The 16,911-nt window shown below is 44.8% G+C and overlaps 1 protein-coding gene across 1 annotated transcript in view; it reads right to left on the bottom strand.

Moving 5' to 3' along the window:
* Nucleotides 1–16,911, bottom strand: part of FER1L5 (fer-1 like family member 5) — a 52,033-nt gene that overhangs the window by 21,503 nt on the left and 13,619 nt on the right. Inside the window, exons 10-19 of the mRNA XM_055328512.1 lie at nucleotides 15,504–15,534; nucleotides 14,775–14,890; nucleotides 14,418–14,541; nucleotides 13,925–13,977; nucleotides 12,638–12,706; nucleotides 9,368–9,411; nucleotides 9,195–9,277; nucleotides 8,988–9,082; nucleotides 7,713–7,838; nucleotides 5,620–5,797 (exon numbers count right to left, since the gene is read on the bottom strand). Coding sequence (XP_055184487.1) covers nucleotides 5,620–5,797; nucleotides 7,713–7,838; nucleotides 8,988–9,082; nucleotides 9,195–9,277; nucleotides 9,368–9,411; nucleotides 12,638–12,706; nucleotides 13,925–13,977; nucleotides 14,418–14,541; nucleotides 14,775–14,890; nucleotides 15,504–15,534 — 919 coding nt within the window. The remainder of the gene's footprint in view (nucleotides 1–5,619; nucleotides 5,798–7,712; nucleotides 7,839–8,987; nucleotides 9,083–9,194; nucleotides 9,278–9,367; nucleotides 9,412–12,637; nucleotides 12,707–13,924; nucleotides 13,978–14,417; nucleotides 14,542–14,774; nucleotides 14,891–15,503; nucleotides 15,535–16,911) is intronic.

Raw genomic sequence — 16,911 nt, forward strand, 5'->3', positions numbered from 1 at the left:
TTTCCTAAATATTTGTAACTGCAAATGGGGTCTCACGCAGGTTGTATTTTGCATTCATATCACCTACGTCTGGAGAAAATTCAAAGTAGTCTTTGGTTGGCAGCACTCCAGCTAACTGGAGGAAGCAAAGAAATCCTCTCTGGAGCTGCAACTTTAGTCTACAGCCCAAAAGATTTCCCACAAATAAAGTTCCAAGAAGATGAGTGGCTTAGAACCAAGATGCACACTCTCTAGCCCCACAACTCTGCTTATAGGTATACACCTGGCCAAAAGGTATCCCAGCATTATGAAAGACATGTTGCAAAATATTCATGGCAGCACTATTCGGAATAGTCCCAAACTGGAAACCACCAAAATCTCCCTCAGTAGAAGAAGGGAAAATAAAATCTGGTATGTTTGCTTAATGGAATACTATACAGCAATGAGAATGAACTACAGCTATGCCTAAAGACATCTAGGTTTGTGTTTCCATTTCACAAAATGGTGGGCAAAAGAAGCCAGGCACAAAAGACTGCATACTATACGGTTTCTTTTATATAAAGCTAACCAGACAAAACAAATTGGAGGTTAGGAGGGTGGTTGCCCTTGCTGGAGGTAGGGATAGAAAGAATCAAGGGGCCTCTGGAATCTAGGGGCTTCAATTCATGGTCTGAATGTTGTTACATTGGTGTGTTTGCTTCACAATAATTCATTGAGTTGGATACTTTGGTTTGGTACTTTTCCATTGCTATGTTATACTGGATTCAAAAGTTTACTTAACAGTTTGGGGCGCCTGGGTGGCTTGGTTAAGCATTTGACTTCAGCTCAGGTCATGATCTCAGGGTTTTGGGATTGAGCCCCATATAGGGCTCCACACTCAGTGGGGGATTTGCTTGTCCCTCTCCCTCTGCCTCCCCCTGCTCTTGTGCACATGCACAAGCGTGTACATGCGCATTCTATCTCAAATAAAATCATTAAAAAAGTTTATTTAAGAATTTAAAAAAATAGTAGAGATAATACATAAAATAGTGTGTCAAGTGGTGGAAAATACTATGGAGAAGAATAAAGTCGGGAACAGGGATAAGGAGCTGCCAAAAATTGTAAAATAGATTGCTTACCTAAGTCCCTTCCAAGATCTAGAAGAAATTATGCAGGATACAGTTCAGAGAGATGACGAATATGGAAGAGAGATTTTAAAATATGAAGAACAGAATGAGGAGTCCCATAGAGGACAGAGTGAGTCTGAGAAGGAGCGATATAAGAGACAAAGGGAAGAAGTAATTTTCAAGCGAAAATATAACTTTCCAGAATCGTTGGAGGACACCATCCTCTGGCTCTGGTACTGAGTGAATCATTAGAATGATAAATAAGCAGAGATCCAGGACTGGGGTTCTTAGATAGGAACGTGCGGATACAAGATGGCAATTTTCTTCTTCTACTATTGGATAGCATACAAAAGCAACAAGGAGGAGGAAAACAACTCCATTTTCAGCAAAACAAGGAGACAGATATAATCTGTAGACTCAAAATACACAAAAAGACTGCCAAAAGCAACTCTGATCGCTGTCCGAAGCCGGAGCAGGAAGGGGTGAAGTGTGACAGAGTCACCTGTGAGGAAGTGAAGAGCAAGGCAGACAGCTGGAAGCACAGCTTGATGAGAGCAGAGTGCTGAAAGTGCCAGCAAAAATACACTCCCAGAATGAACTCAGGGCTCAGAGGAGGAAATGTGAGCTGGCAAAACACAGAAAAAAAGTAGAAGCAAAAACAAAAGCACCGTAGAAAGGAAGACAACATAAAAAGGAGCCCAAGGGAGATTAGACCCTGCAGACAACTCAAGTGAGAGGCATAGAAATAAGAAAAGTGACCAAAATAAAATGGAAATAAAGAGTCGCGAAGGATCCAGGAAAAGCTGACAGATACAGAAGAAAACCAAGGAAAATTACTAAGCCCATAAACAGAGCCCCTAAAGTAGAAAACCTAAACCACGGGACAGAATATTTAAAGATATCATTTAACAAAACTCACACGGGAAAGAGTCTTTTAAACAAATGGTGCTTGAAAAATTGTATTATTCATAAACCATTTAATTAAAAATGGATCATACAGCTAAATATACGAATTAGAACTATAAAACTTTTAGAGGATAGGAGAAAAATCTTCATGACCTTGGGTTAGGCAAAGGGATCTTAGATATGACACCGTAAAAGAAAATAAATTGGGGGATCCCTGGGTGGCGCAGCAGTTTGGCACCTGCCTTTGGCCCAGGGCGCGATCCTGGAGACCCAGGATCGAATCCCACGTCGGGCTCCCGGTGCATGGAGCCTGCTTCTCCCTCTGCCTGTGTCTCTGCCTCTCTCTCTCTTTGTGTGACTATCATAAATAAATAAAAATTTAAAAAAAAGAATCTAAAATAATAAAGCTTGGCGGCACCCAGCTGGCTTAGTCAGAAGAACTTTGATTCTTGATTTCAGGGTCATGAGTTTGAGCCCCATGTTGGGTGTAGAAATTACCAAAAATAATCTTTTAAAATTATAAGGCTTGTAGAATGAAACACAAGTGAATATCTTTATGACTTGGGGTAGAAAATATTTCTTGGACCAAATAATATATTACTATAAAAGAAAAGATAATCAACAAATTTGATTTAATAAAAATTAGAATTAATTAATTTTAAAGTAATCTCTACACCTAACATGAGGCTCAGACTCACCATCCCAAGATCAAGAGTCATGTGGTCTTGCAACTGAGCTAGCCAGGCACCCCTCAAAATTAGAATTTATTTGCTTCATCGAAATGAGAAACTTCTGATCTTCAAAAGACACTGCTTGGAATTTGAAAAGCCAAGCCATAGAATGGAAAAAATTAGCAAAACAGATCTGACAAAGGACTTGTATCCAAAATATAAAAGAGCTGGAACGCTGTATAAAAGGACAAACAACCCATTGAAAGACTGGCAAAAAACTTCAACAGTGCCTTCACTACAGAAATATATGTGAGCATGAAAAGAGGCTCAGTATTACTACTGATTAGAAAAATGGAAATTAAAATTATAATTATGGACAACATCATACCCAGTAGAATGACTCAAATGAAAAAAATCAACAATACGAAATTTGGCAAGGATGTGGGGCAAGTACTACTCTCAAACAGTGCTGTGGGGGTGTGTACAATGGTACAAACACTTTGGAAGATTTTTTAGTTATTTCCTTTAAAATCCAAATTCCATTCCTATGTAGGTACCCAAGAGAAATGCAAGCATATGTCCATAGAGAGACTTGTACAAGAAGGTTCACAGCAGCTATATTCATAATACTCTGAAAGTTGAATCAATCTAAATGTCCATGAATAGGAGGATGGATAAATAAACTGTCATATTCCCATAGTGAAGTACTATCAGAAATAAAAAAGAATAAAACACTTAATCTATGAAACAACATGGATGAATTCCTAAAACACTATGCTGAGCCAAAGAAGCCATAGAAAAAGAAAGAACCACATGTCTGACTTCATTTGCATGAAGTTGTAGGAAAAGAAAAACAAATCTACAGTGAAAAACAGCACAACAATGACTGACCCCAGCATTGGGGTCAGTCAAGGGTTGGGGAGATTGAATGAAAAGGGGCATATGGCAGCTCTCTGGGGTGATGGAACTTTCTTCCCATGGTGGTTATATGGGTATCTGTATCTGCCCAAATTCATCAACTTGTATACTTAAAATATGTACATTTTATTGTTTACAAATAAAATCTCAATAAGAAAAATAAAAAGTTGTCAGTAAGACAAAGATGAAAACCCCAAACTTTGGGAAGGTATTTACAATACACCCATCTGACAAAAGATCATTCCTAGAAAAAGTAATGTACAAGCCAATAAGAAAAAGCCAAGTAGAATAATGGATAAAGATACCAATAGGCTTTTTACAGATGAGAAAAAAACAAATGTCTGTAAACATATGAAAAGATGCCCAACCTCTATTTATAATCAGGACAATGCAAATCAAGATCTTATAAGATACCATCTTACATCCACCACTGGCAAAAATTAAAAAGCTGGGCAACATCAAGTACTGGTGAGAACGCAGAGCAATAGAAATTCTCATATCAAGCTGATGAGAGTGTAATTTGGTATAATTTCTTTTGCTTTGAATTTCTCTTTCACTCCAGGGTATATAATTTAGAGGAAGTCTTGCATTTGAGACTGGGAGACATGTACAAGAATGTTTGTAACACAATTATTATAGTAGGAGAAAAAGACAGTTCCCAAGTATCTACATATACCACATAATTGGTGCTATAATCATAAAGTAGAATACATTCAGAAGTGAAAGTGAACTTCAGCTATATATGCCAACATAAAAAAACTAATATTGAGCAAAAGATGGAAAACGGATGAGTACAGACTGGAAAGTTCCATTTGTATAAAATGCAAAAAATAGTATGCTGTTTAGGGTTGCATACAGAGGTGGTAAAAATTGAAAAGGAAAGCAAGGGAGTGATTACTGTCACGATCAAGATTGTGGTTATTTCTTGGGTAAATGAGTCTGGGAAGAGCATACAGGGAACTTCTAAGATGCTGACAATCTTCTACTTTTTAATCTGGGTGGTGAGTTCTGGAGTACTCACTTTATTCGTCTTTAAGTTGTATATACACATATATTTTTGCATATATTTTATAATTTAAAAAGTAGTAGAACATTATGCTAAGTGACAGAAGCCAGACACCAAGGACCACATATTGTGAATCCATGTATATGAAAAAATATCCACAATACAAAACTCCATAGAAACAGAAGATAGATTAATAAATAGTTGCCTACAGCTGAGGATGCAGGGGAGAAATAGTGACTTCAAGTGGATATAGTGGGGTTTTTTTTTGAGTGTTAAAAATGTTCTAGAATTGACCATGGTGACGGTTGCACAATTCTGTGAATACACTAAAAACTACTGAATTGCACACTTTACATGGATGAATTGTATGAATTGTATGAATTGTATGGCGTGTGAATTATATTTCAAGATATTTCAAGACCTGAGCCAAAATCAAAAGTCAAATGCTCAACCAACTGGGCCACCCAGGCACCCCTAGAATCTGCACTTATAGAAGTTCCCAGGTGATGCTGATGCCAGGCCCAGGAACTATGTTTTGAGAAATGCTACTCTATAGAGCCTGGTATGGGTGTTTAATAAGTATATATTGGATTAAGGGATGAATGGATTGGTGGGAGGTTGGTTAAGTGTTTGGGTCAGTAGATGGGTAGGAGTCAAATGGAAGAAAGGGTGGATGAATAGATTAATAGATGAATAGAAGGTGGACAGAGGAGTAACAGAAGACGGTGGCATGGATGAATCAGGGGTGGTTCATAGTAGGGAAAAGATGGTGTTGGGGAAGTTGTAGTGTGGAGTGGAGCACAGAGAAGAACTTGAGAGTGAATGCCTACTTTCAACTCTTGTTCTGGGCTCACCACCCATACTAGCTGTGCAATGTTTGGCCGGTGACTTCACCTCCCTGAAGCTCATTTTCCTCATGTGAGGCATGTGGGTTAACAATGCCTTGAATTTCCATGAGCTAATACCCTTAAAAGGCCAAGCACAGAGCATGGCATGCGGCAGATGCTCTCTACTCTTGGGCTGGATCTATTACCATCATATATCACTGGGCTGCACTGCGTGGTTGAGACGAGAGGCTTGTAACTCAGGTCCATCTTATTTCCATAGTGGCCAATGCTGACCTCGAATTGGATCAGGTCCTTAAAGTCGGGCATCATGGTGCAGGAAAGGAAGATGACGCACAGCCCATACTTATTGCGGTTCTGATGCCTCTAAAACAATAAACCCCACGTCCCCAGTACATAAACCAAGGGATGAACAAGGATATAGAGACAGGTAGGGAGGCAAAGATGTAGTGCTCTGTTTCTTTCAAAAGCCATCTTTGCTTCTCTTTAGGGTGAGCTGGATCATCTTTGAACCCGTGCCCCCTCAAAGTCCTCCCTTGACTCCTACTCAAGGGCAGTTCTTCCCAGGACCGCTAGCACTTGGTCCCTTCCTCCCAGCCAGCTTCCTGAAAAGGAGGCTTTTCTCCTGGAGGCCCTCCTGGAGTGTCAGGCTGGGCTCTGACTTGGGCTACCTCATCCCTCTCCTTCTTGCCTCAACGCCCTCCCCTGTTAAGATGAGTGTGGACAAGGATGTGGTGAAGGTGGCACACACACCATCCCTCTGCTCTGGGCCCTTCTCAGCCACCTCCTCCCACCATGCCTCCTATCTGCTGGAGGGCCGCCATCTACCATGTCAGTGGCTCTCATTTCTATGGCCAACCCCTCCCCTCCTCTTGCACTGTCCCTGTCTGTTCACTAGCTCAGGTCTGTCCTGTCATAAAAAATAACCTTCCTCTTTCCCTCTGAGCCTTTGTTTAGTTCCCATCGGATTTATGTCTCTTCCCACTTTATAGCCAAGTTTCTATGCACTTGCCTCTATGCAGTCTGCAACTTCTCCATCACCTCTGGCAACTCTCCCCTTTGGGGGCTGCCTCAATGCTCCTCTTTGCAGACTCCTCCTGGTCTCTTCCACAAGCCCCTCCTCCTCTACCTGCCTTTGGTGTGGCACCCTTTCACCTGCCTCCTCCTCCCAGGCACTTCCTCCACAACCCCATGGTCAGATTCTGGTGTGCTAACAGCCTTGAGTACTACTGGCCTGCATGGATGTCTCACAAGCATATGTCAAAGGTGTGATTCATCATCCCCCCTCCTTCGGGGAGCATGGATGCCACTCCTGGCCACCTTGCCACCTGAGGCAGAAGATGGGCATCAGCTTAGGGGAGTTAGCCTCATTTCTCCTGTCTTTTTTTTTTTTTTTTTAAGATTTATTTATTTATTTGAGCATGCGTGCGCGTGTGAGAGGGAGAGCAGAGCAGAGGGAGGGGCAGAGAGGGAGAAGCAGATTTCCCTGCTGAGCAGGGAACCCAACCCAGGGCTCAATCCCAGGACCCTGGGATCATGACCTGAGCCGAAGGCAGACGCTTAACAGACTGAGTGATCCAGGTGCCCCCCATTTCTTATGTCTTGTTGGTCTGTGGCTCTGTATTGTTTCCAAAGGGTCTCTGGAACCTGCTCCCTTCTCTCTGGCTCTCCTTCCCTGTGACTGTATTCCCATTTAAAAAATAAGTGGAAAAAAAATAAAAATAAAAAATATATAAATAAATAAAAAATAAGTGGATGGCTATTCTTAACACTGCTCCTCCTGCCCCGTCCTGCATCAGTGGTCTTCCCCAGCCTTCAGGAAGAAGAAAAACTCCTTAGAAGATCATTTCTCGGGAAGCCTGGGTGGCTCAGAGGTTTGGCGCCAGCCTTCAGCCCAGGGCATGATCCTGGAGACCCAGGATCGAGTCCCACATCCGGCTCCATGTATGGAGTCTGCTTCTCCCTCTGTGTCTCTGTCTCTCATGAATAAATAAATAAAATCTTAAAAAAAATCATTTCTCCTTAACTAGATCACATATTTCTTAAACCAAAACCTTATCTTAAACCACAACCTTATCTGACCACCTGGGATCTGGCACAGCATGAAGTCCGCAGAGGGGCTTAGTAAAGACTCAGGTGGACTGACCAAACATCCTCAGGCACCCATCAACTCATTCGGGTTGAGGCTGAGGCCTCTGCCATGTGAGAAACAGGCCCCGCAGTAGATCTGGGGTGGGCAGGGGGACTCTTCCTTCCTGGGTTATCTGTTTCCAGTAGTTACCTCTACACTGGTCACTTGAGAGGAGAGATCCCTCTTAAACTCTTGATGGGACGCGACATGGGTGAACAACTCCAGGAAGACTCGGCCTCGATACGCTAAACCATCCTTAACGGAGCTGGAAATATTCTAGGGTAAGAGGGAGGAAATCGGTGAGAAAAGGAATGAGGGAAAAAGAGAAGATAAATCTCCCCTGACACCTCTGCAGCAGAGAGCGTTGTCTAGTAACTTCCTGCCCAGGGCTGACCACAATCCTGGGGCGCAAATCCAGACGCCCCAGACATGGCTGTGCCCAGAAACCTCTGGGGCTTGACCCCTCTTCTCTACCTCGAGGCCCGCTCCTCTTGGCGCGTTCTACCCACCTGTCGACTCAAAGTACCTGTTCCCGGCAAACAAACGCTTTCTGCTCGGAGGAGGCTGTGATGAGGCCCGTGTTTGCGCTCCCAGCCTGGCCAATCAGGGCCCGCCCTGCCTCCCTGGCAACAGTGATTGGCCCAAGGGGAGCACACATGGCCTACGGCGGCCAATTAGAATCCTCCTCTGCCCTTCCCTCGCCTGGTGGTCGCCTCTGCAGGGAGGCCGGACCGGGTAGGAAAGAAGCCCAGGCTGTGGAGCCCCAGAGCTGAGACGGAGTCAATGAGCCTCTTAATGGCACTGAGGTCCTTTTTTTGTTTTTTGTTTTTTTTAGATGTTATGTATTTATTCCTGAGAGACACACAGAGAGAGACAGAGACATAGGCAGAGGGAGAAGCAGGCTCCCTGCGAGACTCGAACCCAGGACCCCCATCACAACCTGAGCCCAGCGCAGATGCTCAGCCACTGAGCCACCCAGGTGCCCCGCATTGTGGTCTTGGTGCCTGCACTCATGCTCACTCAGAGTTCTTCCCAACCCTGTGCCAATCTTTTAAGCCAATTAGAGTTGGCTTCCTGGCATTTATCATCAGTCTATTTAACAGCCTGATACGTTCCACATGTACCTACGCTGTTTTTGTCCCGTAGGTCCTTGTCCTTTCCACCTGCTGGAAATCTTCCCTGACATTTCATCTCAATGCCTCTTCCTCAGAGAATGCCCGGAGAATGCTCTCCATCTGTTTCTCTCTCTCAACCCAAGACACGTCCCATATACGCACAGCCATCTACACACGGGTTACGTGTCCTCTACCAGCGTGGTGGGCGGAGACCAGGGCCGTGCCCTCCCCCTGGTACCTCCCGGGCCCCAGCGCCTTCCATATGCTGGTTTTACCCCCACTGTTCCCTAGAGCTGCATGAGAAGCTTACAGTGCCTTCTTCCTGGATCCTGAAAGGAGCCTTTTTACCCCCATGTAGAATCAGGAAGCTGGGTCCAAAAGAAGGTAGGAAGCCGGAGTAAGGTCCTGCAAGAAGAGAGGGTGAAGCCGGATGGGGCCAGGTGGGAGAGGGGCGGGAGACAGGGCCTGGGGTGGGAGATGGGGGGTGTGGGGTGGTGGTGAGAGGGGGATTGCTTGCCTTCTATTTCTGCTCCGGTGGATGAGATCTGGTTGAGGAACAGGCTGACAGTCCCAATCTCATCCCGGCAACTGTTTTTGGGGCTGGAGAGAAACATTCTGCAGGCTGAGCCACTGGCCCAGCTCTGATTTTCTCCTCCCCTGAATGTTTTTCAGCCTCCACCCCTGGCTCACCAGTCCAAGATTCTGAATTTGATGTAGCTGGAGAGGCAGGGCAGCTGCAAGGGGAAAGCAGAGCTACTGTGGGTGCATGTCCTCACGGAGACTTAGTAAAGCTGGGAAGTGCTGGGTCTGGGTCCAAGGCCTGGCTCAGTCACCAGTAAGCCCAGTCACCATGGCCAAGATGGAAGCTATTGGCCTGTGGCTGTGGGCCTGCCCACTTGCATGGGCCCCTGGGGAGGCCCTGGGAGAGGCCTAGGACTTTGTCCCCTGGTCACTTTGTATTCTTATTCTTAAAATGGTCCCCTAATTGCATGAGCTTCAAGATGGAGACTTGGGTACATTCTAACAATGGGTTTGATGACTGCAGTCCTCCCACAACCCTTCACGGTCTGAACACATGTTCACCAACCATCTTGCACAGAGGTTGTGGCCTAAAATGTCTTCTTCATGGTTAGCAGTTAAATTTTAAACAGCAGGATATTTATCTCCCCCAAGAGTAAATAATAGTAGATGCTGTTGTGGGAAGGGTTTCCATCATCTCCTGGCCTGTGCTGAATGATCTTCATGATCACATGAGTGACTTCTCCCAAAACCCCACAAACCAGGTACTGTTATTCCCATTTCTAGACAGGAAAACTGAGGCATAGAGAAACTGAGTTCTTAAAGTTCTCATGTTATATGCAGGGGCTGGAGCAGGTTTAGAGCTCCTAATGACTCTGCCACAACCCGGTGAGGGGTGTGATGGTCCCTATTTATAGATGGGGAGCAAGGCCCAGAGAGGCAGAGGGACTTGCTTCACACAGTAAGAGATGCAGTCAGGATTGGAACCCAAGCTTTTGATTCTTATCTCCACTCTGCCACAGGGTCCCCTCAATTATGAAAACAAAAACCAATCCATGTATAAAACAAGCTGCTGGTGTTGAGGCCTGAGTGGCACCCAAATCCTCTCAGTTGGGGCCTCTTCCCCTCATAGCACTTCCTGAGTCATGGCTAGTCCTTCCCATTCTCCATTCCATTTGGCCATTCTCCCCTTGCCAGGGAGCTGGGGGACAGAGCAGAATAGGGAAAGGGCTTTCTAGTTGAGCAAGTGATTAAGAAGAAATGAGACAAGATCCCCTAGAAGTGGAAAGATGGGCACTGTAAGGCATCCAGGTCTTCCAATATTATAAATCCTCCAAATTTGAATTCATGGCTAAACCATATTTTCATCCATCCTATTGAGAATTCTCTTCCCCTTTCTCAATTCCTGGTCTTAACTGCCCTCCTGTCTTGGAGCAGTAAACTGTAAACTGGCAAACACCCATGTTCAGCAGAGCTTCCTCTTCAGGCTGCCTTGCTGGGCCCTGATGGGCTGGTGATGCTACTGCCTCTGTGGTCATCCTGCCATTCAGAGTGAGGGTCACATCTGTCTGCTACATTTCCACAGGGCTAGTGACAATCAGGCCTGCATCCAAATGGTTCTAGCCTTAGGAGACTGTGTTATGTGGGAAATGGGTGAGGGTCCAAGGAGTGTTTGGACATCTTTAAACGTTGGAAGGCCCTTTTCAGAGATGAAAGAGGGCCCAGCTTGTGCCCCTGTTTTCTGAGCCTAGAGCCAGCTGAACATGGTGGAAGACTTCCAAGGCTCTGAGCATCCACAAGAGTATCTGAGGATCTCGGCCATGAGCTGCATCACAGCCAGAGACAAGTGGAAGGGATCAAAGGTGGAGGATAAATTAGACTCCCTTTAAAATCTCTTCCTACTTTAAGAGTCTACAAAATCACCCAGGAAAGTGGAAATTATGAAGAATGGTTTAAGATGATGCCTCGGGCAGCGTGGTTGGCTCAGTGGTTTAAGCGCCTGCCTTCCGCCCAGGGCAGGATCTTGGAGTCCCAGGATCGAGTCCCACATCAGTCAGACTCCCTGCATGGAGCCTGCTCCTCCCTCTGCCTGTGTCTCTGCCTCTCTCTCTCTCTCTCTGTCTCTCTCTCTCTCTCTGTGTGTCTATCATGAATAAATAAATAAAATCTTCTAAAAAGAAAAAAAGATGATGCCTCACCAGGAGGCAGGCTTAGGGAAGCTTCTAGGAGAAGCAAGGAAGGACAGCCCAGGTGGCTCAGGGGTTTAGCGCCGCCGGCAGCCCAGGGCGTGACCCCGGGATCCCAGGATTGAGTCCCACGTCAGACTCCCTGCATGGAGCCTGCTTCTCCCTCTGCCTGTGTCTCTGCCTCTCTCTCTCTCTGTGTCTTTCATGATTAAATAAATAAAATCTTAAAAAAAAAAAAGGAGCAAGGAAGTGGGTCCCAGGAGAGTAGAAGGGAGCTCATGAACTGATTTTAAGTCACATAGATGTAAGGTATAAAAAAAATGAAATGCTCTCTGTGTAGCCAAATAGAAGCCACACAAAGTTCTATGCACTCATACTTAATGACAGTGCTCAAGCTATCTCTCAGAATTGTGTACTGTCATTCTACATGCAGTTCTCAGAAGTCTGGCATGGAGTCAAAAGTCAATCAAGGTTCTCCCAGGGCTTTAAGAGAACTGGCATCCACACTACTGATTGGTAACTGAGGACTGAAAAGCTATAAAAATCAGAATACAGAATCCCACAGAGAAGAGCACCTTGGAGCCATTTAATGCAGGAACAACTAGCCTATACTACATGTAGCCCATATACTAACTATGTTCCCACAGTACCTCTAGGCCATTAACAAAGAGCTATAATTATCTTCAGGGCACTTTGCCTAGAAGATAAAATGCATAATACAATTTAGATTTTAAGTGATTTTTTGGTTTTGTTTTGTAATGTAGGTGAAAGGGCATATTTAAGTTTTCTGGAAAGTTCAGTTGCATGGCCCACTCATTTGTTAGTACTAGACAAATAAAGTAAGTTTTCTGTAATATGTCCCGGGCTTTCTCATGTTTCCCATCAGGCAAGTCCCACAATCACCCCCACCCCCACCCCCACTCCCACGCTTCTTGACTCTTACCTTCCATCTATACCTCTACACACTTAAACTTGCCTTCCGTTTGTGGACCAGAAGGAGGGGAGTGGTCAAGATGGAACAGCCTGGGGGGCCTGGGTGCTTCTGTCGGTTAAGCATCCGACTCTTGATTGCAGCTTGGGTCATGATCTCAGGGTTGTTAAGAATAAGCCCTGTGTTGGGTTCCGGGCTCCACACTGAGTGTGGAGCCTGCTTGGGATTTTCTTTCTCCCTCTGCCTGGTCCCCTCTGCTCTCTCTCTCTCTCTCAAAAAAAAAAAAAAAAAAAAAAGAAAAAAAAAAAGGTGGAACAGCAATACCTGAATTTGGAAGGTCAGGATCTGGTTCCATATTGGGTTCTCAGTTTGGCTCAGCACATTTGTCTTGAGCTAGGAACATAGCAAAGCAGTGTCAGTGCCAGCCTGTCCTGTCCTCCCTCCACTGATCACACCTTCCAGCTTTTTCAGCCCAGCCCACAGATGGACACTGTCCCTGGCACAGGGCTGATCTTGGGAATGGTCTAACGACATTTTGATAACTCCTCAACTATAACTTCAGTCCTTTATATATCTGCCCAGATCGATTCCCTATTATTTATTTTAAATCATCTTTCAATTGACTGTTTTTAAATAGTCATGGAGTTACTAACTTTATTATATGAGTGCATACACACAGATTTTGTTAAACACTACAATCCCAATAGAAAAGTGAGTGAAAACCATGGTGACTATGGTAGTACATAATGGTATACCCTTTTCCAAAGCATCACTTGACTTCATTTTTAAACCTGGCTCTATTCTAGGCAATCGTCAGTGAAATCAAGGTTGGTTGGACTGGTTAAACTTTTTAAATACATACTAAGAAAACCACAGAGATATTAAAATTTTTGAAAATTGTGTGCCACCTATCACCCGAGAACATCTCAAATAAATTTGGAGCACCCAAACCACATTCACTGTGGTGGTTTTAAAATATGTCCACAAATCCTTTGGTACAGCCCTTCCTTTGAAAGGTAGACACTCATCTCCCTCCCTTTATGTATGTGCTGGATTTAATGATACTTCTAGTAGGTAGAACATGTTAGAAATGATGGTTTATGAATTCGAGACAAACCTACTTAACTTTAACTCAGCATTCCCCAAATTTGAACATAGGATCCTTTTGGGGTTTTTTGCACATAACATCCATTAGCACACTTTGGAAAAATGCTGCTCTCTATTCACAGAGGATCGTGGAATGTCAGCCAGTCTCTTGCCCAAGAACCTTCAATTTATAGATGAAGAAACCCAGGCCCGAAGAAGACAGGGACAGTTTCAGTGTTGTGTATGGGCATGTGTTTCATTCACTCATTCACTCATTTGTGCCCTTCGTGTACATTAGGCTTTCAATGGGCATCTCCTCCATGAAGGGCACTGTTCACAGCTCTGGGAGACAGGGTGACTAAGCCATGGCCTCTGCCTTCACAGAGTTCCTGGCCCAGTGGGGTCACAGCCCACTGATGGAGGAACTGAGATCCAAATCCTGGGGTCCTGCCTACCAACTCCGTCTTTCCCCACACACTACCTAGGTGACAGTTTCCCTAAACATTAGACCCTTTCCACCCTTACCTTTTCCCCAATTAGTTCCACTTCCAACATAGGACTTACTAAGTGCTGTTTCTCTGTGAACAAGAAGTTACAAGATTTTTGAGATAGCTGCATTTTTTTTTTAAGGGGAGGAAATGGAGAGGTGACCGAACAACTTATAACCCTCGCCATCACGTGGTGTGGTGCCCCCTGTGCAGACCGTGCTCATTGCCACTCTACCTCTATGTGCTGTGATATGTCATGGCATATAATGGCAGCCAGGGTGGGCACTGGCATAGGGAACTGTGGGTCTGCATCTGGGTATCACAGACAGGTCAGGGGCAAATGACCCATCTTAAGGAGTATCTATGGGGTCTTCATGAGACAAATATTGTTGGGTTTCGGTCTTGTCCTATCCCCCCACCCCAAATCTTAGGTTAGCATCCAAATGGAATAGGGAAGCCCCATGAGAATCCAGGGTGCCACTGTGTAGGGAACCTCAGGGTCGACTCCCACCCTGCCACCCTGACTCTACTCAGATGAAGATCCTCTGCACAGTAGATGAAGAACTGTAAGTAGGCCATGTTGATCGGGACCACCGTTGACTTGAAGATCTTAGTAGTGGTGTCATCAGCTGCATAGGGTGGCTTTTGATCTACCTGCAGAGACCAGAGACCTGACAGGGTAGAGTCATACGATGGTCATGACCATGGCCACCAGATTTGGCTTCCCTGAACTTCCACTCCATATGGGGGAGGGATAGACAATGCTCAAGTGACACAGCAGGCAAATAAAAGCATGTGAAGATCAGTGGCCACTCTGGGGGCCTTGGGGTGCCCTATGGAAGCAGCCACAGTAGAGAATGCTGCTGGGGCATGGGGGGCAGCCTCACCAGAGCCTGGTCTCCCACACCGAGGACACAGATGGTGACTTTCAGGTAGCCTCTCACACCATTGTTGGGTTCATTCGGCTGGCAAAGGCCTAACCATTTCCTCATGAGTGTGTGACCTGAAGGGGCAGAGGGCCCATGGGAGACCAGCCTCTAGTCTCCATTCTTCTTCCCTGAAACCAGTCTTTGTTTCTGTGGGAGAGGGGTGTGGAAATATGTCTCATATATTCTGGTTCCCATACAGGAGCAGAGAAAAATGGGAGTTACTCCTACCAGTAGGTAAAGCTAGTGCACTCACCAGGCTGCCAGCCACTGCCTTTAGGAAATAGAGACTCCCTCTTCCCCATCCTTGGGAACTTACAGTTGTTACTACCCTGGTATGAGAGATGCAAGCATTTTCCCCAACACTAAGTTCCAGCTTTAACCTGGTATGTATGTTATGGCCAGGTTGTACATTATGGTTACAGTGGAGACCTCTACTCAAATGTCAGTCTCCTAATACAGGCCTCAAAAAATAGAAATTCAACCCAAGGCTGCCATAAAAGGTTAGCATTTAACCCAATGGGATGCCTTGAGTTTTGAAGAGAAAGATGTTATCATTATAAATTTTATCAAATACAGAAAATAAGTCATGTCTTCCCTCATGCTGAACATACAGGGATTTTGAAATGTTTGGACAACTGGCCTGATTTTTCTTGGAAGGCACATGTATTTGCAACAACTGATACCCACCTGGAGAATGGTAGATAAACCCAATATCTGTCTGAAAACATAAGAGTAGAGCAAGGATTAGTTAGGGTCTCTGGCCAACATTTGCAATACCAACAAACAATATTACTGTACTGAAGTATTAGCCACCAGTGCTTGGATTGAAAGGATTCTCAATCACCACACAGCACTACCTGGCTAACACAGGGTTGACTCTTTCCTGTTCCTGGATTGGGAAGTGTCTCTCCTATCCTAGGGAAGAGGGTGATTAAGTGAGGCGCTGGCAAAGAGACTATGAGCTTTCCTTTCCCCCTGGGAGAAGGTTTCTGACTGAGGCCTGAGGGATGTGGTATAGGACTGAAGGTGGCATGGGGCAAGGCACTGCAGAATATTCAGATCTTCCTTGTAGCCCACATCTGAAGGTTCCATAGAGCAGCCCCCAAATTCTGCGTGTTAGGGCTGCTTTAAAACTCAGTCATCCCAGGGCACCGAGGTAGCTCAATGGCTGAGCATCTGCCTTTGGCTCAGGTCATGATCTCGGGGTCCTGGGATCGAGTCCTGCATCAGGCTCCCTCTGGGGAGCCTGCTTCTCCCTCTACCCATGTCTCTGCCTCTCTGTGTCTCTCATGAATAAGTAAATAAAATCTTAAGGAAAAAAAAACCTCAGTCATCCCTTTGGGTTAGGTAGGCAAAGATTTCTTAGCTACAACCATGGAAGCATAATGTATAAAAGAAAAGTTTGATGAAGTGGACTCCCTTGAAATGTAAAACTTCTGCTCTTTGAAGGACATTCAAGAAAACTGAAAGATCATATAATGGGAAAAAATATTTCCAAGTTGTATATCTGATACAAGGATTTGTATCCCGAATATATAAGAAAATCTCAAAACTCAGTAGTAAAAAAATGACCCATTGAAAAGGAGCAAAAAATTTGAAGATTCATCTATTTTACTTTTAGAGACACAGAGAGAGTGAGAGAGAGAAAGAGAAAGGGGAAGGGCAGAGGGAAAGAATCTTTCAAGCAGACTCCCCACTGGGCAAGGAGCTTGATGCAGGGCTCAATCCCATGACCCATGAGATCATGTCCTGAGACCAAAGAGTCAGATGCTTAACTGACTGAGCTACTCAGGTGCCTCAGATGAACAAAAGATTTGAACAGACACTTCAACAAGGAAAATATATAGGTGACAAATAAACGTACGAAAAGATGCTCAAGATCATTAGTCGTCAGGAATGGGTAAATTAAAATCACAGCGAGATAGCTCTATAGATAATTAGAGGGGCTCAAGTAAAAACGATGGACTACATGAAGTGTTGATGAGAATGGGGGGCAACTGGCACTCTGCTGGTGAGAATATAACATGGTAAAGCCTGTTTGGAATTGTTGGGGGAAAAAACAGGAATTTTCTCTAAAAGTTAAACATATACCTAC

Source organism: Nyctereutes procyonoides, unplaced genomic scaffold (genome assembly GCF_905146905.1).
Source record: "Nyctereutes procyonoides isolate TBG_1078 unplaced genomic scaffold, NYPRO_anot_genome, whole genome shotgun sequence".
Classification (NCBI taxonomy): domain Eukaryota; kingdom Metazoa; phylum Chordata; class Mammalia; order Carnivora; family Canidae; genus Nyctereutes; species Nyctereutes procyonoides.